Source organism: Centruroides sculpturatus, unplaced genomic scaffold (genome assembly GCF_000671375.1).
Source record: "Centruroides sculpturatus isolate CEXI.00-Female unplaced genomic scaffold, Cexi_2.0 scaffold209, whole genome shotgun sequence".
Lineage (NCBI taxonomy): Eukaryota > Metazoa > Arthropoda > Arachnida > Scorpiones > Buthidae > Centruroides > Centruroides sculpturatus.
This window is the reverse complement of record NW_019384446.1, coordinates 451,608-474,479: the sequence shown is the minus strand read 5'-3', so window position 1 is coordinate 474,479 and position 22,872 is coordinate 451,608. Positions and strand designations below refer to the sequence as shown.

The 22,872-nt window shown below is 40.3% G+C and overlaps 1 protein-coding gene across 1 annotated transcript; it reads right to left on the bottom strand.

Moving 5' to 3' along the window:
* Window positions 1–551: 551 nt before the first annotated feature.
* On the bottom strand, window positions 552–20,218 carry LOC111620400 (voltage-dependent calcium channel subunit alpha-2/delta-4-like). The gene is made up of 14 exons (XM_023362317.1): window positions 19,996–20,218; window positions 17,763–17,844; window positions 17,575–17,685; window positions 17,146–17,205; window positions 16,581–16,791; window positions 16,108–16,239; window positions 15,984–16,041; window positions 13,714–13,864; window positions 13,578–13,652; window positions 13,424–13,513; window positions 12,316–12,429; window positions 12,159–12,237; window positions 8,987–9,036; window positions 552–1,279 (listed from the first exon to the last, which is right to left on the bottom strand). The coding sequence occupies exons 1-14, from the start codon at window positions 20,124–20,126 to the stop codon at window positions 1,166–1,168; spliced, it is 1,458 nt and encodes a 485-aa protein (XP_023218085.1). The 5' UTR covers window positions 20,127–20,218; the 3' UTR covers window positions 552–1,165.
* Window positions 20,219–22,872: the final 2,654 nt, after the last annotated feature.

Genomic DNA, 22,872 nt, shown 5'->3' with positions numbered 1-22,872 from the left:
AGACAAAAGTGCGTGACAAAAGTGAAAGAAGAATCGACTTTCGCGGTTGAAATTTCAAGCATTTGTGGTGAGAGCTTCGACGCCAAAGATGTAAATAACAGTAGGTGCGAAGCGAAGGAGATTTACGATTTGGAGAACGGAATAGAAATGGACGATTTAAAGGTGGAACGGAAAGAATTCCGTAGCGCTTTCCTTCTCGGACGTGGTCTTTCCGCAAAAACGTCCAAGTGCTATCAAATATTTCTAAACACATCTTTATACAGAACCAATCGAATTTGATCGGAAGACTGATTAATTTGTTCGGATAAAAAAAAATTATTATTATTATTAACTCGCCACACAATTATTTTCACGGCAATAAGTGTACTGTACTTAGGTGATGATAATACGTAGGATCAAATCGACATTCTGTTTTTGCAGGCTCATTTCTCACTAGGGAAATTGGCAAAAATTGTTAGAAATAACTAAACTGTAAACTTTAAGTAGTCATATAACGTCGTAATAATGGGAAAAACTGGATCGGGTCAGTTACGAAGTGGTTCGCGCAGTGCCGTAACTAGCCATTCCTGTGCCCTGTGCAGGAATTTGCATTTAGGCCCCTAGATTAATTAGGTTTGGGAAAGTAATAAAACAAATACATGCATTTTAGGCCCATCTTTCAAGTGGACCCTGTGCGGGTGCACCTGTTGCACCTGCCTAGTTACGGCACTGGGCTCGCGCGTATTTAATTAATAGTAGGCCTGTATAATTTATTTTAGTACGACAGCTATTGGCGACGCGAATAAATATACTTTTCCAATAAATACGGGACGGTTAACGGCGACTACGTTTATGGAAAGAAGCTTTAAATGAGCGACAGACACTAGAAACAAAAATAACAGAATAATGCAAATATCCGTAAGAAATTTTATAGTGACGGTCATAGGGATCATGTGGCGCGAAACGAAGTTCGAACTCACGTTGTGATATCGTCCGACTTATCTCCCTCGAATGTTTTTTGTTTATTACATCACAATAATTAATTTCTAGCAGAAACAAAGCAAGCGCAGCGACGGCAGTTTCCGTTCATCCTTTAATAGCTCCGACCGTTCTTAGTCTGGTGTCATCGTCGACGGTGACACCAGACGACGTCTATCGACGTAGTGAATCGACGGAACAATATTCACTAAAGTACGATAGATAAAGGTAGACTCACCGAGATATCGGCGTAGACGGAAGTCCAGATGGTGGTTCTGACGCCGGACAGCACTATCGGGCGGCTCATGACTGGAATGTATTTCTGAAAGCACAAAAACGCAATCGTTAGAATAATGGCCCGGGTCGAAATTCCATCGGACGATTAATTCTACGTCTTCCGGATTTATCTCGTCCTTAGTTTGAACCGAATACGAATGGAAAAAGATTAGAATCAGACATGATCATTTAGTCAAAAGTCATTTAGTAAGCGCAAACTTTTACGTCGGATTCTTTTTTTTCTCTCCGACTGTAAAAGTTCCTAAGACATCCGACAATTTCGTCGATTTATTTAAAGAAGAGGAGAAAATCTTATAACGTATTCGCTAACATCCACCAAATATCGTCGTTTGGATTCGATTAGCGACGAGATGGGAGGGGGCGATCGGGTCTGATTCTACAAGATTAATTCCTAGTTTATAAACGTTGTTAATAAATTCGTTTAACGTTAATCGACGATTAGATTTCGAAGTGGCTCTCCAATGATAAGAAGAAAGAAATATCTCAATGAAAAATGCAAATAGGAGTTTCATTATTTCATTTGAAAATAACTTCGTATTTTGGATTTTTCACAATCGAGTCACATCGCTTCTTTTTAAGTAACTCCAAAAACTGAAATATTTTTTTTAAAATTCAGAACATTTGCCTAGTGAATTTCCTATGTACACGTTGTGAGAAAATTAGAACTATAATTTTGGTATTTTTATTGGCAAGGCAGAACCCGAAAGTTTTAATATAAATTACGATGCGATAGGTTCACATTTATCGATGCCTAATCTCGTCTCGTCGAAGAAAAATTAAATTAATAAATTAAAGGTGAGTTAACAAGACTTAAATAAATAGATATAAGAACGTTATACTCCGTGGGTTAATCGTACTTAGTGTCTCAGAAACGATGTCAAACTGACGGTCGTAGTTTATTAACGCAAATTTTTACCACATCCAATCGAATTATTGGCCAAAATGTTTAAATAGTAGTCGATCATTGTTCTAAGTTGTTCAGATAAGAAAATCGTTCAAAAGTAACCGTTTACACCGCTCGTCATTTTTTTTTTTTTTTTTTTTTTGTCGAAAGTGGCCTTCTAATCACCAGATGGCGCGGAAGCATTAACAGCATCACAATCGAGCCAATTTCTAGATATTATTCGGTGGCGTGACCGGAAATTCCCGAGAAAAGTTATCATTAAAATATTTTATTATTGTTTAAGGGTGTTCAAATCAATATTCCGGTTAAAAAGTCATCCACCTGACGATTCTCGACGTTCAAAAAGAGTAGGACGACACTAGCCTAATAATAGCGTTAGAAACCTGATTTCTGTTCCGAAAATTCCTATAAATAAAGCAACATCCAACATAAATGTCATTACACAGCTGGACGATAAGCGATGTTCCGTCAGTCATTAGTGTTGTCAACTTTCAGAGTAACAAATTTCGAACACAATGTGAAAAAAGCAAAACGTGTTGAGCAAAAGAAGACGTACAATCAAACTGGTACAATCTTGAGAACGTTTCCTCCTTCCGTTGATAATTATGGTGATGAGACAAACGGATGGCGAAGCGGTTAATGCGTCAGCCTACCACACCGGAGAACGAATCCGAACTGCTCGAAAAACTCCGAAAACTTTTCATGGACGGTCCGTCATGAAAAGTTCCCGGAATTTTTCAAATTCTTTGTCCATCTAAAGTACAGTACTGTACATATCTGAAAAATTTTTTAAATAATAACTGAAATTTCGGACAGTTCGAAAAATTCTGAACGTTAGTAACCCTATCAATCACGCCGAATAGGTTAATGGTGTTCGCACATAACACAAGCAGAGAAGTATACGCATTTGATAATCGGTTTTTATCGAACCGTTACAAAAAGTNTTTTTGTTTTTTTTTTTTTTTTTCATTTTGTCGAAAGTGGCCTTCTAATCACCAGATGGCGCGGAAGCATTAACAGCATCACAATCGAGCCAATTTCTAGATATTATTCGGTGGCGTGACCGGAAATTCCCGAGAAAAGTTATCATTAAAATATTTTATTATTGTTTAAGGGTGTTCAAATCAATATTCCGGTTAAAAAGTCATCCACCTGACGATTCTCGACGTTCAAAAAGAGTAGGACGACACTAGCCTAATAATAGCGTTAGAAACCTGATTTCTGTTCCGAAAATTCCTATAAATAAAGCAACATCCAACATAAATGTCATTACACAGCTGGACGATAAGCGATGTTCCGTCAGTCATTAGTGTTGTCAACTTTCAGAGTAACAAATTTCGAACACAATGTGAAAAAAGCAAAACGTGTTGAGCAAAAGAAGACGTACAATCAAACTGGTACAATCTTGAGAACGTTTCCTCCTTCCGTTGATAATTATGGTGATGAGACAAACGGATGGCGAAGCGGTTAATGCGTCAGCCTACCACACCGGAGAACGAATCCGAACTGCTCGAAAAACTCCGAAAACTTTTCATGGACGGTCCGTCATGAAAAGTTCCCGGAATTTTTCAAATTCTTTGTCCATCTAAAGTACAGTACTGTACATATCTGAAAAATTTTTTAAATAATAACTGAAATTTCGGACAGTTCGAAAAATTCTGAACGTTAGTAACCCTATCAATCACGCCGAATAGGTTAATGGTGTTCGCACATAACACAAGCAGAGAAGTATACGCATTTGATAATCGGTTTTTATCGAACCGTTACAAAAAGTAATGGTCAGTGGCGTAACTGGTACGACGGATGGCTGCGGCAATGTCGTCTTGTGTGATTTGGTCGACACGCAAATCAAACAACAAACAGAAATATAAAATTGTAGGAAGGAATGTTAGGTTTAAGAGTACAAACGTTCTCGATTAGCTCAATTAACTTTGGTTAACAAATATGTAATTTTGACACTACCATTGTTATTTGGTGGCCGACTCGGTTAATGCGTCAGCCTACCGCTCTGGGAAACTAAGGATTGTATTGTACTGTACGTGCAATTCCCAGGAATTTTTTAAGGCGATCTGCCCGGATACACCGAGCATTCCATCGTCAGCCTACAGCCTTAGATAAACCCAAAGAGGTTCCAGTAAACCCACTATGGGTCTAGAAAAAGAACCTCTTTGGGCCTTTAAGTGCCAAAAAATTATCAATCAGGACGATGGAACTTAATTACTATTAATTAAAAGTTAAAAATCCAGCAATGAGTTGCTTAATTTTTCCGGCAACATTTAGTGGCGCCATCTGTTACGATATTTTATTAAAAAGAACTTTTAAATATTATTAATTATTGTAAAATGGTAAAAATAACTTAATTTTGAGGGTAGGGGTCGGTTTATAAAAAAGTTGTAAATGCTAATGAGTAAAATCGTCAAGTCAGACCCTACTCGAGATACGACACGACCCCTTTATCTCCACACCTTTCCCCTCGACCTTTAACCACCAAAATTTAATAGCATAAATCACCCTATTACACAAACTTCCCTGCAAAATTTCAGAAATTTTCGACAATAAGCATAGGAGTTATTAAGCTTCAAACAGGTGAACAAAATCGTGCCCCAAACACTAACATCTATACATACAGAAAAAAAACAGGAAATGCATTTTTTTGCATTTCTCGACGTTTCAAGGTACTCTGAGTCCAAAAAATGTAAAAAACTTGGGGAATCATTTTTTGATCGATCGCCTTACTTTCCCTCACTTATAACTGCCGGGAAAGCAATAACGAAACGACGGTTTTAGTTTGGTTTTATTCGTATACGGCAACGCAACATTTGCGCGATCTACCAAGAGGGAAATACCATCCGGGAGGTCTTTTATGGGAAACTGGCTTCTATTTACATGTTACTAACGGAAGATACCCCAGAAAACTGCACGTGGCTAGCCCGTTGGCGAAGCGCAAACCCACGACCAGCTACCAGTAATCAGTAGTGTTATTCAGACAGCCACCGGTGAGCACGCAACGAGGGTCTTTCTACTTTTCGCTTTATCGAAGAGCGAATGGAATGTACTGTACTTAAAAACTCGACAATTATTATTAATACAGTAGATAGATCCTTCCTCAGAGAGAGTTATACTGCATAGGTATTATAATATATCACTATAAGTATAATCGTAAGACTGCAATTGTTTTTTCCAAATATATTGTATTTTTAGCTAATTGTGAAAATGAATAACATCAGAAATTTTTATCCTTGAATTATGTTTTGCTCGACGTGTAAAGTATTATTTCACTTAACTTAAACATGCAAATTGATCATGCAAATTACAAGCCAAAAGGACTTCGTAGCTATGTTTTTCAGAAATCTTTTCAAAAAAATAATAATAATAATAACGCTATTATATTAGTTGAATTTAATATTCGTCTTATTTCAATACATTTTCGTTATAGTTTTCATGTCATATTCTACTTAACTATGATCTTTAATTCTTTTTATATTTTCCTGTGTGGAGTTCGAAAGTTTTACAGATGTGTGGAATAGATTTTTGCCCAATTGTTCGATGTTTTTGAAAATACTCTTCTATTCTTTCTTTACATCCAAATTCTTTTTATTTGTAGTGATTATGTATTAAATGGTGTTTCACTTTATTCTATAGCAGCTTATATTATGAAACGAATAATTTTTTTTAATATACAGTATATAGTATTATCAATTTCTTCGTTTTTGTAATGTATTGAGGTTAATAAATTATTCTCGAGGTTTAAAAGGGCGTAGAAAATTATTTCGTAAACACTTGCAGTTGATTTAGAATGTACTGTAATTAAATGTTTTTCCTGATAGAAGTATTCCATAATTCAATTTTGGTTGTATAGGTAGATGCAGCTTAACGACGGACCACATATAGACGTAAAACAATTTCTTAAGATTATAACGGAACCGCCAGTACTTTTTACTTTCCCGGCTCTCTTATCTATTATTATATAGGCCTATAACAGAGGGAAAGTATGACGATTGGTCAAATAATTTTTACATTTTTGGACTCGGCACCTAGAAACATCGAGAATATGCAGAATAATTCGAGATTTTTATCTGTATATACCTGTTTATGTGTGAAGGAGCACTTTGTTCATCTTCGTTGAAGCTTAAAAATTTTCTTAAATTTTGCAAGAAGGTTTGTTTACTAGGGGTATTGATACTGTTAAAATTTGGTGATGGAAGAAAAAGGGGGTCGTGTTCATATCTCGAGTCGATATAATCCATCTCACCTTTTAAAATTAAGTTTTTTTTTGTTATTTTATAATAATTAAAAATATTAAAAGTTTTTTTAAAATAAAATATCGTAACAGATGGCGCCACCAAATGTTGGCGGGAAAATTAAGCAACTGGTTGCTGGATTTTTTTAATTACATCCGAAAACGTAAATAAAATAAACGTAGAAATTTTCGTCTCGTAAATTGTTAAAATGTGATTTGTGATCGCTTGGTGTCAGAAATTAATACACGTATTAAGGCATTCCAAAATATTTTGAATTATTTTGATATTTTCAAAAACCTAAACTTAAAGGAAATATCACCAGAAGAGTATGATAACTGTATTATGAGTTTAATAAACACCTATTCAGATGACATCAATGTTAATATTTTTAAAGAAAAATTAATTTTTTTAAGGAAGAATTAAACAGTTTATACAATTTAGAAAAAAAAAGAAAATATAAATTCTATTTATGTATAAACTGATTCATATTTTATACTTTTCCTAATGTGGACATAATTTTAAAAATATATTTATCAATTCCTGTTTTAACGCATCATTAGAACAAATGTCCTTAAAATAATTAAGAATTAAATTAAAAATTATGTTATTTGACAATATTATACATCGAGAATGGCATTTCAAACAGGGTAAAACGAACTGATTGACAATTTCTCAGCTCAAAAAGCACGAAAAGTAAAATATAATATAGTTTATTTATTCATCCCTTTAATCCGCTTTGTAATTTTTCTTAAAATTTTCGTTGTAATTACGAATTTCTTTTTATTATTATTATTTATTAATTTTTTTAATCTGCTATGTGCTAAGAAATGTGTGTGTGTGCGTTTGTGTTTAATTTATAAAAAGTTGTTTCCTCTTTGTTTTATTAATAACTATTTAGCCTATAAGTACGTACATATTATTCTAATTCTTATTTAATTAATCTAGTTTATTATTTGTTGCAATAAAAATACATACTAATTCAATTAAGTGTATTATTCATGAATTTTTCTTGTGGATTACATTTAATTGTTCATAAATGTCATATATCTAATTCTGTTTGTAATGAAATTTTATCTATAATTGATGTTAGTTGTTTTTGCAAGGACAGTGTTGAATCGAAGAGGACACCGAGGATCCCCCCAAAATTCCGGAAAAACAATGTTTGAAGTCAATACTGAACAGGAGACCTCCTAATTCAAATTGGCCTGGGACGCCTGAATTTATGCAGTGACCTTTTATACCATATAAATTTGTCAAGTTCGCTTAAAATCATATTTCTCAGAACATATTCCCGCCATTAATTAATTAAGCGGCACATACTTGTATTATTGTTTTGTAAAACCTTTTGATGATATTTTTGTCTGTATAGTCTGTTAATGTATAATTAATTCCTTTACACTTTTCAATACTGATTCCCAGGTTTTCTTTTTCAGGTAACCGTGTTACTTTGTCGTCTGTGATTAATCCTAAATATTTTCTTTTTCTTTTCCTTTTTAATTATCCAAAGCGCGCGTAACAATTCAATTCCATTTACGAGAATAAGCAAACACGTCACTCAATTTTCACTCGATATTCCTGAAGTTTAATTAAATAATCTAACGTGACGATAGAGTCTACACTTCAGATTAACAGCTCTATATAAGTTTGTATATTCTTAAGCATGGCCGGCTGGTTACAATGAACAAGCTCAAAAGCTTTTACATACGAACTGAATTGAGTCGTTCTAAAGCAATGTTTAAAGGAATCGAGTTACCAGAATCAGCCACTAAAGCAGTTATCATCGCTTCTATTTTGAAAGTCTAAATAATTAAACTTCAGATTTAAACACGGATCTCGCTTAGCTCAATTTGCAGGCGTTGAAAGCAATGAATGCGATACTAATTAACTTAAATTTTACATTTCAAAATCAAAATTTCTTAATATAATACAAGATAACGGTACTTTCAAGCAACTTGTATGTGAATAGATAAAATTTTTTTTAACTTGAAAAATCCTGAAACATTTAATATAGAAATCCAATAATTTTGCTTAATTTTCTAAACTTAATGACATTAGGTCTGATCCTAGGAGATAGGTCTATTAAACGAAAGAAACGTTGATGTTATAGTATAGTATAATAGAAAAAAGTAATGGTAACCGTTAATCGAGTTTCTTCGAAGAGTTCAATTTATGCCGGGACATGAAAAACTGGTGATATTAACCGATAGTTGACGCTAAATGAGGTTAACGCTAACTAGAATCAACCGTATTTACTTTTTAATGACCGTCAGATCGTTAACTGCATTTAACAAACTTCTTGCCTTCTAGTGTAAGCGTCGATTCAAACCTTCGATCGTTGGGCTCCTCGATTAGAAAAAGGACCGAGGTTAGGGGTAATTTTCCACTCTTAGATCGTCTTTCCTTGCATCCGGATTAAAGAATCTCCGTCACTTTTTATAAAAATTTATCATGCGCTCTTTTTTGTTTCCGAGGATATCGGATTACGCGTCGTAAAGAATGTCACTCGGTCGTAATATAAGAGAAAAGAATAAATCGGCCATCCGAGATGTCGAATTTGACTAGAAAATAGGGAGGATGCGTTTCTCACCTGAACTTGTTCTCTGACTTCCGCTAGAGTCGTCACGTGAGTGTAGTAGCCTGAAAAAGTAATCCACAGTTAGAAGATTCATTCGAATATTAATATCTTAATAACAATAGTAATAACGCGAATAGCGCCGTTTGAAATTACCAACGCCAAATTTAAAGACTCGGGTAAAAGCCATACGAGTAGAAGAGAGTAAATTGAAGGTCGGAAATTTCAGTATAATGGTCCCGTGTGTTAGAACTAAAAGTGTCCTGTATAGCAATATTACGGACCGAATTGAAAATACGGCTAAAGAATAAAGCGAGTTAAGTGTAGGATAAAAGGTAAGAATGAATTGACAACCAAACTGCTTCGTCTTTTATCAAAATCTTTCGGAGCTCTACTCGTCTGGTGAGAACGAAATAAATTTCCTTCCACCTTCTTGCACGTCGAGTGGAACGTCCAACCTGATGCCTTTTCTAAGTTTGGAAGAACGAATCAGAAAAATTTTAGTAAAGTAAATGGGAAGATCTCGTTCCGACAGATGACGAAGGCAGACGTGTAAACGAAAATAGTTTTTCTCCGGGGCGGAAAGACCGAGTAAACTCCCTGTCTTCCCGTCACCTTTTACATGTAATGTACCCGTAAATTACATGTAAAAGGTGACGGGGAGTTCCATTCGCACCTTATAGATCGAATTTCAGGCGAAACAGACAACGCCCATCGACTCGGCTCTCGTCCTCCGTAAGTCCAAATCCGTAACGTCGGCAGCGAATCTCGCCCGCGCTTTCTTTTGTATTACGATTAATTAAAATAATTAATTAGGTACGAATGAAACGAAGTGGAATCGGAGTAGACAGTAGCGTTGCTTTTTCACGATCAGAAAGACTTTCCTATAACAAATGGAAACTCTGCGGTCGTCACTATTTTCGATAAGACTGGCCGAAATTAAACCGGTGACGATAACAAAATGCGCACGTTTTAAAAACTTCGGTTTGTTACGAGTGGGAAATAATTGGCTTCCTTAGGTTTCCGAATTCTCCGTCCGACCACCGTCCGTAATTAACGGTTCTTTAATCCGATAGGCAATCGGTTTTTCTCATACCCGGACGACTTAAGGAACCGAACACTTTCCTTCAGTCCTTAATCCACTCTCTTCTGTCGGTAAGTAATTAGCGAGTCGGACGGTGTCTATCCATCCTCTTGCCACCTCACTCCAGTGTCTATTACGCGAATGCCTCGGAGACCTTACTTTAGTCTCTGAGTCTCTCCAATGTGGAAAAGGTCGACGGTCAAACTCTAAACGAGTTACTTTATCGGGGACCGACGACGTAATCCGAACGGGAAGAACTTACCTGCCTATTAAACCGATGCCAAAATCCAACATTTAACGTACGACCGATTAAAATGTCAGACTCCGACGTTTTCTTCCACTTCAACAGTCTTTAAAAGGTGACGAAGTAAAAAGAAAAGCCGTGTCGTAAACCTAAGGTAACGCGAGGAATCCAGTTTACTGGCGACCAGGTAAAATGTTTATTATAAATCCGAAACTTTTGGAACAATCGCCGGTTGATTAAATGTAAAAGAATGAGGGAAAGGAGGTGTTTTTATTATCGTTAGCGCCTTTATTTAACTCTCTTTGTATCATGTCCTGAAATCTTGCAACTGAAATTTCATCCATTTCTAATTAAGATAGACGGCCGAAACTTTGAGGATGCATCTGTCAGATAGCAATGCATTTTAATGTTTCAGAGGAGTGGCCCATCCCGAAATCGGATAAACATAACCAAATATAGAGTTTAGTCATAATGTGTAAATGCACTATAGTGATACCATGCATCATATAAGTTACATTCCTCAATCTCGAAAAACGTGATCAATAAACTCTTTCTTTCTATTAAACAAGTAAAACTTTTAACAAACTTTTGGTTGTTTATTAGAAAGAAAGGCGTTACTCCACTCGTATTGATAGAACACGACGGAAGACAAGTTCCAATGGAAAACGACGGGTTCCGAGATGAAAAGAAAGAGAAGGCCATCGACCGAAGAAAGGCCTTCTCCTCCTTTTCGTAAAGGACGATGAATTCGAACGAAGGAAGAGATTTCAGCAATCCGCGTATTATGGAAAGAGTAAAGCTAAAACGGGGACGGAATGTGGTATCGACAATCCCAAAGCATAAATATTTTCGGAGTAACGTTTAAATGGTGGTAATTTGCCCCGTTGGACCTCAAGAATAACATGGAGGTGCCGGATGGAGCCTCCGTCTTTTTACTCATGCGCGAGAAGGCAAGAAGTGTCGAAATCTAGTCGTATTTTTAATTTTAAACCTTAGAATACCCGAACGGAGTGTCGGCGGCATTTCCACTCGATTCCTTGGTAAATACATATCTTGACAGAAGCCAGAATTATGTTACAAAAATGCAGTTTAAAAAAGTGTGATTAAGTCATAACCATACTTAATCACGAAAACCAAAAAATATTAATGTAAAAAAAAGAAAAATTTCAGCAATTTTATAATAGCTTATTTGTCTAACAACCCTTTCGAAACTTTTCCGTTAGTCTCCTGTCGCCCTTAACGAAATTTTTATAGGAATCCACCGGATTCTCTTTCCGCCTTCATTTTGTCCCTCCGTCGCATCTAATCTGTTTTCTAGGCATCACTTCTTCGAGAAACAACGATTTCCATCCGGATTCGACCGATGTCCGGCGCGCTTTTCCCACTTAAAATAAGCCATAATTGTCGGAACGAGAATGAACGCGCTTCTGTCGTTCTCGTACTTCACGTATTTTATGATTACTCTGCCATTTTAGTCTTTTTGTCTCTACTCTTGTCTCTTTTTTAATGGAAAATCCCCTCCCTGTCGTAATTTTTTAAAGAGCAGTCAAAAGTCTTTCTTACTTTCCCTGTCTTCGTTCGTTTTGTTTACATTTAATAACAGACGAAAGGTGAAATCTAAAGTTGGTTTTTTTCACGTATAATCCTTTCTGTATCTTTTTTATTATTTCTTCTTTCCCACTCCGCAGAATTTCAATTATTTAAAGAAAATCCTTCCGTCGGAGCTAACTCCGACCACAGAAGTTCCTTTACCAGATTCGGCCGCCTTTACTTAATTGTTATTTATCCTACACCCCGCGAGACGTCCGACGGAAACGATGCGTCGGTTTCCGGGCGGGGTCGGGAGGGGTAGAACTCACCTCGATTGTCGCAGGCCATGAAGTTGACTTCCCGAATGTCGGTGACTTCTCGACCGATGAGATAGGTGAAGACACGAACCTGCGGACGGAATCGATTAAGATAAGGAGGAGAGAAAAAGGAAAAGAGCGAGAGCGAGAAGAGATAAGAGGCTCTTACGGGAATGTTGGGATGGTTGTATCTCTCGAAGATCTCCTTGTAAGTGTACGGAGCTCCGTCGGTGATCAGCATGATGGCCTGGTTACACTGACTCCCTTCTCCGCTCCTGTTATACTGCCGAAAAAAATAAAGTCAGCAGCATGTCTTCGCTCATAGTGAAATGGGGCCGACGTCTCGGTAAACTTCTCCAGGTTGTGGAAGAACACAGTCGGAAATAATATTCAGTCTGTAAAGATTAATTTAAACTACCGGAGGTCCCCTTACCCCTTTGGCACTTTCGAAAAGGAGGAAGAGAATAATGAGTGGTTGCGAATTCTTCGAAAGACGACCAATATCGAAAACTCCCGTTTTTCCTACGGAAAATGCCTTATCTGGTTAAAAATTGAGGCTCTCCCAATCCGACTTTCCTACAGGCCAAATGCACGCCACTTGATGGGAGAGAGCGCAAACGTTTATACCGTAATCTAAGTTTTACGACGTCACGAAAAATACCTCAAAACATCGTCGTCGGCAGTATTTTTACAGCGATTTATATAAGACTGGGCAGAAAAGCTACTTCCGCCTATCCCCAGAAAGCTACGCTAACGTCCGACATTGAAATATAAAAAGAAATTGAAAGTGTCGAATTAGAAATTCGATTCAATCCGTTACTATTTTCTCCTTATGTTTCAATGTCGCTAATTTTGTCATTTAATTACAGAGTCTTCAATCAAACTCGATTGGTTATATATAAAGAAGCGCTTAGAAAATTTAGGCGACATTCGTAGTACGTTCCTCGGGAAAACAGAGAGGGAGAGCTACGGAATGTTTTTCCTTCCACCCTTAAGTTCACCCGTTCCTCTTCCGTTTCCGAAAAATGTCGTCCTCCTCGCGTCTACCGTTATTTATTGAATACATCTTCGGTATCGAACGCGCCATCCAACCATAAAAACTTAAAATTGTATGAGTGCGTCTGTCTATACTCAGTAGACAGACGAGCTCACGGAACTGTACAGTACCTGCCACGAATGGATCCGAGACGTCGGTCAGACGAAGAAACGGAAATAGGAGGAAATCCCTTCGTTAAGGAGACGGAATTTTGGACGAGGAAAAGAAGAAGAACGCTCACCTTCTGCAGCAATTCGAAAGCAGTGATGAGAGCCAGACTGAAATTAGCGATGTTAACCGTTTCCGGGTTCTTCAGATGTTCTTTGAATTCCTGTCGAAAGACAAAAGGTCAGCCTCGGATGTCGGGATCTCCAGTTCAAGGTAGTGACACTCACCCGGATGTTGAAGTCGGTTGCCTGGACCAGGGTGTCCTCGGTGCAGGGAACCATGTATTGAATGACGTCAGAAAACTAAAAGGGACGGAGATGAGTAGAAGTGGAGCGAGAATAGAAATTTGGATGAGGTACTTACCCTAATTACGGTGAAATAGTCGTTTTCGGTCAAGGTGTCGAGGATGGTCAGGACCACGTTGCGGGCGATTTCTTTTCTCAAACCCAACATGGACCCGCTTCCGTCCAGCAACACCACGACGTCTTTGGGAGAGGCGGCCGCTTGGATAAACCTGTAAGATTTCCAACGCATCATCACTCCAACAGAAAGCGGGAAACGCTGTCTTTCGCTCACTCGTTCGATCGGAGAGAGAAGAAAACTTCCTCCGACTTCCGAAAATTTCTTAAATCGGCATCGAAGAGCGTGACGCCGCAACAGAGTACGCTGCGAAGCCAAAGAGTTTCTTCGAAAGTGGGTGAGAGGTGAGACCGATCGAAAATCGAAAGAGAAGAGCGGAACGGCAGAAGAGAGGGAAAAAGAATTTCGATTATTGCCGAGCGGTGAAAAAGTTGGAATTATCGAGAGACGAAAAATCCTATTATAAAGTACGAAAGAATTCGAATTTTTGCCCTCGGAAGACGAGAAAATGGACGCTCTCTGTCGAATTATACGAGAAATAATAGATGTAAAATTTTCCCGGGGCAATCGATATTTTTGGCTTTCAATACGAGAAGAACGCGTTGTCTGTCCGTTTCATCAAAGTTTGATAGAAGGTAACGATGGACAGCCTCCAATCTCTCATACTCAGCTGTTCTTCTTACTACCAAACTCTTTCCGTTCTGTAAACAAGCACATTCCGGTCGCATTTCTTCGTTCCGACTTCATCCACAGTCCATCGACAAGATTCAGACGCACATTTACAATAAGGCACGAGCGGAACGGATCAGGTTCGTTCCGCGCGCGCCATATTATTTATTTTTGTTTATTTTTGGAGAAGGCAGAAGGAACGAAAACCAAGCGCGCCTCTCGCTCTGATTCTTGGGCAATCTTTCGCTTTTCCGAGACGTCCTCATTCCGGAAATCGGCCGTCACCGACTTCCTGCGGAATGTAACATAGAAAAGAGGCGCTGGAAGAGGAGAATACCGTAGAAGAAAAGAAAAAAAGGGAGTGTTTTGGGATAAGTGACGAGATGGAGTTTCCCCTATCGTTTTTGACTATTTGATGGAAACGAAAAATACGGAACGAATATTTAATACAGGGACAAAAAAAATCTTTTCAAGAAAAAGAAGCTGTCGATTTTCGCTTCCTCCTCTGGTGGAAGATCAAAAGGTCTCCGAGTTAGTTAGTCTTCAACCCGTTTACTAAAGACTACAAAGATCGGTAAATAATTGCAAGTCTATTTTATTAGGCGAAATGGGAGAACGCAAGAAGCAGGGCTGATGACTTCAACGACGAAATTAGAAAGTGACCGGTTATCTTCTTTTTAATACAATATTGTACGGAGAACGACGGTACACGTCTAGTCGAGTAAAAAAGAATTCTCCCTTTTTGACATAGTCGTTTGAACCTCATTCATTAAATTTGTACGGTTCTCGGGATTTTTCTCCACTTTCTTCCTTTCTCGAGGAATCTGCTTTTTCGCATTATTCTTCAACGGAATTCTACGTTAAGAAGGAAAGAGTAATCCGGAGACTTTGGTGACAGTCATTTCGGTAAGAGTCGAGAGTGCTGGATTGGTAGAACGGGAAATCATACTACTATTCCAGCATCCAACGCTTTAGAAAGTGGTTGGGAACTTCTTACTCTTTCCCAAACGAAAAGTCGATTAGATCCAGGAAGGCTCCAACCAAACGGAAACCGATTCTTTCTTTCTAATGTAATTCCTTATATGAGTGTTTAGAAATACAACGATTATGCGCAAATATTCGTTACTAAATTAAGACTACACCGAGAGCTACTTTCGAACAATGTCATCACCCTAAATAGGTGAAGGAGAGAAATAATAATACGAATCTACCCTTGGGGGTTCAAAGGTAAACGGAGAAACAGTTTTTAACTTCCCGTTTCGACCGCAGAGAATTCTAGAAAGCGGATCGAAACGGAGCCCGAAGACGCGAGCTCGGACCTTAATTTAACGCTGCTTAATTGCGTACAATTCCTTTCGAACTTTTACAGAACGTTTATCTCCTTTAGTTATTTCCGAATTCACGTTAATTAGGTATAAAGAACGGACCGACTTAAAGATGAAAGCCTCCGATCCTTCAACTTAACTAAAGAACTTTCTTTATTAAATTGACGTTTCTTCCGCAGAAAAACGTCATTCAGAAAAGAAGACGAACCACTCCTTTCCCACCAGATTTCAGAACTTTTCAAGTATTTACGAAGAGAAGAAAGAAAAGGAAATACTCACCAGCGTCTCATGCGGCAGTCGTACATATCGGTCTTCTCTCCGTTTCGCCACTGCATGGCTGAATTACAATGCTTTCATTAGAGAAAGATGGAGGAAATTAAGAAAACAAAGAAGAAAAACCTACCGGGATATATACGGAGGAATCCGGTGCTGCTTCCGAAATATTGCCAAGAGAGGAAAGGATCCACCGCCAGGTTGTTCTTGAAAGTGCTAGTGATGGCGTCTGACCATTTGATTCCGTCCACAATGGCGGGAGCTGCACGAAAAATCCCGGTCGTTAAGAATCGTCGTTAATTCTTTTAAGTAAGGTCCGACTCATATACCTTCCGATTTAAATAAAGCAAGCAAGAAATCTTTTCCCCAATCCTTCTCTCTCCGAGGAAAAAGGAAAAAAAATAAGCGTTTCCGCTCTGAGCGTCTCTGAAGGATGGTCGACGTCCCGGAAGAATTGACGTATTAAGCCAGAGACGCTGTCGAGAAACGGCTGTTGTATCTCCCCACCCCTTATATCCGGCGGCTTACGATGGAGAAGGAAGGGCGCGCATTTCTTTCGGCCGAAAGCATTTAAAAAATTATGAAGAAATGAAAAAGGCTCACCTTTATGGTAGACGTTGGTGGGAACGTGAATACTACTATACGTCAAGTTAATGGGCCAGTCGAAAGTCCTTTTTCTTTCCAGTTCCAAAAACTGGTATTTTTCTTCGCTTTCTTCGTCGTCGTCCTCTTCCTCCTCCTCCTCTTCCTCCTCCTCTTCTTTAGAGATCTTTTCTCTCGGATCTCTTATCTTCTTGGCGTTGTAATATTTGAACTAAAACCAAACAGAAAGCGTCAATCTTCCAATTCTGTCATTTGTCCTCCATCTACCGAATTGCCAACGTGTTTTTTTTTTTTTTTTTAACAGTGGCATTTATCACTAATAGGAAATCGCGGGATTCGCAAAGACCGAGCCAAAGGAAAGAGTGCCGCCTATCTTTTTGAGCCTTCAGCGACTCAAGTTTTCGACCAAAACTTCTGCTGACAGGCAGAAAATCAGTGTTTTGGAGGGAAAGAGATGAACCAAAATCCAAGCGGGAGGAGTCCGAAGACATTCTACACCTTTCCCTAATTCGGCTTCCCTTCCCAAAAATTTTTCGGTTTTTTGAAGGAAAAGAAGAAAAATTACTTTTACGGGTTTATCCGGGTCGTGCTTGAGAGCTTCGGCTTCCGCTGCGTCGGCCGCTTTCTGAAAAAGAGAAAATATGATTAGCAAAGAAGGGTAAAGGTGGAACACGTCGCGTCCAGTAAAGGATGGAAGCGAACGGACCGGAATTCCGATCTTTCCGCTTCCCCGAAGACTGATTTACGCTCTTCTCTAGCGTTTTAATAAAGGAGTTTTCCGGGTTATTAAAAGAACGCCAGACATTTTCCAGAGCGCGCGTCGGACGCGTAGGAAAGCGGAAAGAAGAGGCGAAACCGGCGGATTAAGAGGGCGAAACGAGTAAATAATAAGGCGAACGAAAGTGGTTATGACTTTATTAAAGCACGACGTTTAATTAAGAAAGGATAATTAAATTGGGTTTTTGAGGGTCGATTAAAATGTCGTCGGTCTTACTTCGACGATGCGGAGTTTCCAGTTTAGCATGTTCTGGATGCTGGTCCTCATCTCCTTAAACATCTCGTCGGTGACGATCGGACTCACTTTTGGGTTCATGCCGGTAAATTGCTGTCGACAGAAAAGAGCGCATCTTTATTTACCTCGGCAAAACTATTGAAAAATAAATATTAGAAAGAAGTTCTCACCTCTCTCAGCTTCCTCAGGGAGACGGCTTTGGCGCTGCCGTCGAAAATGTCGCTTCCGAACTTTAAAGCCCAGTTTTCTACCCTGAAAGCATACAAAACAAGACGTCAGTGCATTCCCAGACGAAATCGGAAGAAGAGGCCCGAGACGAAGTGGACTCTCTCATCCGCTTTTCCTTCAGGTGGGAAAACCATCCCTTAACTTTTTATTTGGTTAATTCCAGAAAAAGGCAGCGGATAAGAATTAAGACTGTCGAATCTCGCAAACGGAAAACTTCAAATTCTGGAAAGTAAAAAATTCTCTTTCCCGGAGTATAACCCAACTGAGAGAAAAGCGTGGGCCAGTCGCGTGGCCATGTCGGCGTAAAGTTTTCGGCGCGCGGCCAGGAGGCCGGAAAAGGCGCGGTCCGGAATTCGATCGGAAGTTTCGCTTCGTCGTTTTGTCCCCCGCTCGTCCGCACGAGCGGAAAACGGGCGACCTCCGACGTGACCGGAAGTAGAAAGCGTTTTTCGGTCCGATCGATGGCCGTCGTTAGCCAAATCCGCCGACGCGCGTCTCTCCTGGTCGATACTAATGACTGACGCGTCCGCGGGGAAGACCCGACAAAAACTAACAGCAGGGCCTGGATGAAGTTATGAAAAAGTTGCCTCTAGTCTACCTGCGGAAACTCGGTCTGGCCGAAAGAAAGCGAAGACAGATTGAGTCGACGTTGTCCCACCAAAAATTAGAAAGATTCGAATAAACAAATCAAAGAAATCAAAGGGTGACAGAGACGACGAAAAGGAAAGATCCATTTTTCTCTTCTAGAGTCGAGCGCTTTCCCTTTCGGTCGGAATCTGCACGAACTTTTTTAAAGACCCTGGACGGATCGCCGCCGAAGCGGAACTCGCTCTTTTCCCGTACGGGAGGTTTTCCCGCCGAGAAATCGGCCTTCCGGAGAAGAGGCTTTTACCGGCGCCAACGACAAATACATCCGACTCGTTCTTTACGAAAAACAGAAAAAGAGGGCGTCGTCGGGTGCCAAGTGGGTCGTCGGGTCGCTCGAAAACTTGGCTCGGGTCCCGGCCCCTCTCCTTCCTCCGAGTCCGCGTCGGGATGGCTAAAATCTGTACTTTTTCCTCCGTTAATTTCTTCCATTTTTTCCGATTTATTTTAAAAACTAGATATTATTTACCGGAAGTTTCGAAAGGAAATAGTCGGCTGAATCGAAAGATCCGACCGATAGAAGAGGTAAGAGAAAGAAAATCGTTTTCTCCCTCCTGGCCGACTCGACCAGTCTTTCTATCTCTCAACTTCACAAGGAAAAGGGAAAAAAAGGCGCCCCGTCACTCGGTGGAACGCTTCTTCCGTCGATTGGTCAATTATTAACGACTCCTTTCCGATTCTCTTTCCTCTTCGCTCGTTTCTTTACAACCGGCGAAGAAAAAAAAACATCGAACCTCGACCGAACGTGACACGTGTCCCGACTTTCATGGAAATTGTTCGACAAAATCAATTGTGCTATTAAAGCAGTTCGTTTATGCATTGAAGTGGATTAGATAGCGGGACAATCGCTTTCTCCTTTCGTGTATTGTTACGAAAACAACTTAATTATTTCCGAAACAAACATTCTTCTACGGGCCAAACCGTGTTACCTGCGCTACTACTTTTACCGGTTTCTTCCAAGTGTGCAATCGAATTACTCCGAATTACTACGGTAAATGTCGCGCCGAAAGAGAAAATTGGCTGGAATCGGGGAGGAGAAAAGCGAGTTTTCTCTTTGGTAAGTAAAATAGAACGCGCCGTTCCTTCTTGGATCGTAGCTCCGCTTTTTTCAAAAACTTCCGGTCGGCGCTCACCTCCCGCTATAGTCGCGCCTTCGCAGACGCCACGCGGCGTTCCTAGCCTTTCTCCACGCGTCATCAGAGACCCGGACCGGAGACCCTGGCACCATCGAAAATGGCGAGGAAAAAGTTCCGGAAAAGTCGCCGGACCTCCGTAGACGAAAACGGCCGTCGTCTTCCTTCCCTTCGCGGCTCGGCGCATTCCCCGACGCCAGAAGAAGCGCTCCGGACGGAACCGGCGCCGGACCGCGGCCGCGGTCTACGGTGCCCAGGTCGGCGCGCCGACCGGTGGCCGGAAAGGAGAGAGCGCACGCGCCTCCTCCGACAGCGCGCTTCCGGAGAAGAGAAATTTCCCGAAAGGCCGAGCGGAAACGGCGGCCGGCCGAGAAATGAAGAAGCCGGAAGTACTTACACGGTCTGGTAGTCGTCCACGTCGTCGACGGGAGAAGGGGCGACGACCGCCGTCAGGGTCGCCCATAGCAGGGTCCGGAAGAGACGGGTGGGCCGGCGGGCACCGGGACGACTCTCCACTTCCCGACTCATGGCCGAATCCGCCGACGTCGACTCGCATACGAAAGACGTGTCGACGGACGACGCCGCGCGCGCGCCGTTACGGCCGGCGCCACTCCCGTTCCCATTGGCCGGACGGAGGTCACGCGCGCCGGCAACCGATCGAAGGAGCGTCCGCCGTCCCCATTGGTGGAAGCCGAGCGGCGCGGCGAAAGCCGCCGTCGCCGTTCGACGGCGGAGAGAAAACTTCCGGTGGAAAAGAATCCTCGGCGAGAGAGGGTGAGACTACCTCGAGTCGGAAGAGGTCTCGATCCTCTTCCGGGAAAGGGGAATAAAGCGCCGTTAACGACCGGAAGAGGATAAATTTGGAAGGCGTCTCGAATGTCGGAAAGAAAAATCGGCGATTTTTTTACAGTCGGTTGCCAAATTTCCCACTTTCGCGAATATTTTTGCCAGTATAATGTCGACCGAGGACGTGCACACGGGTTTTAGGTATTTCATTTCTCCCATTTGTGAAGAATTAAAACATCAAAATAAAACGTGTATATTTTATATTCATATAACATATCTATATACTGATATTTATTTTGTATTCGTTTAGCACTTCCTTAGTAAATTGCGTTGTATTTCTCTATTCATTTATACAATGTAGATATATTTTTCTAAGCCCCACCCATTGAAAAATACTGCGCAAGGGCCTGCCATCGACAATACCAGCTTTTGCTTGATCTTTCTTATTGAAACTGTCCTCGTCCTGGTGTATTTCTATTGCGGGACCGTCAGAAAATCATCTTTTTTGTTTTGTTTTCAGCTTTTTCGTGGGAAAAAATTTTCTGATGAGAAGAACGGGGTTTAGCCCGAAGAGGCCGAAGACCCGGCAGTCGTCTGGAGAGAATTCCGGAAATTCCGTAAATATTTTTCAATAGAAGGATTCGGCGAAAGGAAAAATCTCCGGTGACCGGAAGTGGGATTCTTCCGTAAGAGCCGACTTTTGTTTTCTGGTTGGAAAAACTTCGAGAAGAGGAAAAACGCAACTTTCCTCCCCGCTCCGTTTTCTCCTTTTCCTTTTGAGGAAAAGTGAAGCTCCCCTCCGATCGTCCGTCTCGATTAGCGCCATCTGTCGGGACGAGTTTAATTTGTGACGAGACGAAACAGCTAAAAAATTGATCGGCCGTGTTCCATCCGGCGAAGAGTGTCGACGGCCGAAACGTTAAACAGAAAGAGACATTAACGGGTGCTCGGCGATGTGAGAGAAAGCATCTTCCACGTGCATTCTGTCGAGGAAGGAGCAAACAATAATTTTCACCGTCCTTCCCGTTTGAACCATCTCCCGATTATGAAAGACGACCAGGGAACTGAAGCGCACATTTCGAGCGGAAGAGGGAAGTGAATAGTGACGAACCGGTTGACCGATAAGAGCCGTTTAAAGTAATGAATCGGAGTACTTGTCTCTGATTATCGGCCGAACATGCTCTGGACACCGTTGGTGCGGCCGATGACATCGACCAATAATTCTTCGATGGGCAAATTTCGCATTAGAGATCTACGAGTGATCTGCCAAGATGGCGGAGAAGAGAAAATTCTTACCAGTTACTTTTTGGATTAACCGGTCGTGAACTTAGCGAATTTTCCGTCGGCACTTCATCTAAAGTAGAATAGAGAATATCTGCGGCGGCGATAGAAATTAAGCGGACAAATACCTTCCATTTACTGTAGGTCAAAGGTCGACGGTCTTTAATTACGTTGAGAATAAGGAGGATCTTTCTAGAAATAGTCACTTTTGTCCGACTGGTTTTTCTAAAAATATTCCGGCGCTTTGATTAAAACGCGTTTTATTTATATACGGGAGTGGATAAGCGCGATAAATAACAGGAATTATGCTATTATAACGATGAATAAATCTTGGAACTTTCAAAATCCGGACTACCGTTAATTTAATAGAACTCGCCATACTTTGACTTAACTGTCATAATCTTCAATTAGGCTAAATGAAGGATGATTTAAGAAGTAGGCTACTTTTTTTTCAGTGTCAGAGATAAAAGGTGAATCTATTTCGTTCACGTAATGATTGCAGCTTTCCTTATTTAACCTTAAGGCTTCCGTCAACGGCGAGAACTTCGATAGGTCGTTAGATAAGAATCGTCCATGTGACAGATGACCGTAGATCTCGTGAAAGTGCACCGCGTGTCGAATTCCTTGTCGCGTTGCTTATTAATTAAACTACGCAATGTGCATACGCAATAGCATTATGATTTCAAACGAGAACTTTAGTGTGTAAAAATTAAAATATAAGTAAGAATTATTTTTGTTTATAAAAGTTTAAACACGTGTTTTTATTTCAGCATTTAATATCAGAACTAATTATTTTTAAGAAAATATTTATTTCGCAAATAACCTATTGTTACTTGTTGACAAGCAAACGAGTCCAATAGTTTAGCATTTCAGATTAGATGTGTTGTTGGAGAATTATCTAACTCAGGACTTCTTAAACTATGGGTCGCGACCCCATTTGGGGTCGCTTAGCGAAATCTTGGGGTCGCGAGATTTTAATGCAAAATACTGAAAATAATTTGTGAGAGTTTGAAAATGGCACGCTTTGTGTCATAGGTTTCGTGAGTTGCGCTTTGTGTCACTTCTGGTGCAGCGAGACAATGATTCAGCAACACTGATTGTAGTGTGAACTAGTGTAGTGTTGTCGCTTTTCAGTGTATTCAGTTGTCTCTGTTCCATTGTAGCACAAGAGTGAACTGCGGTAGTACACCATTATTGTTTTTGCAAA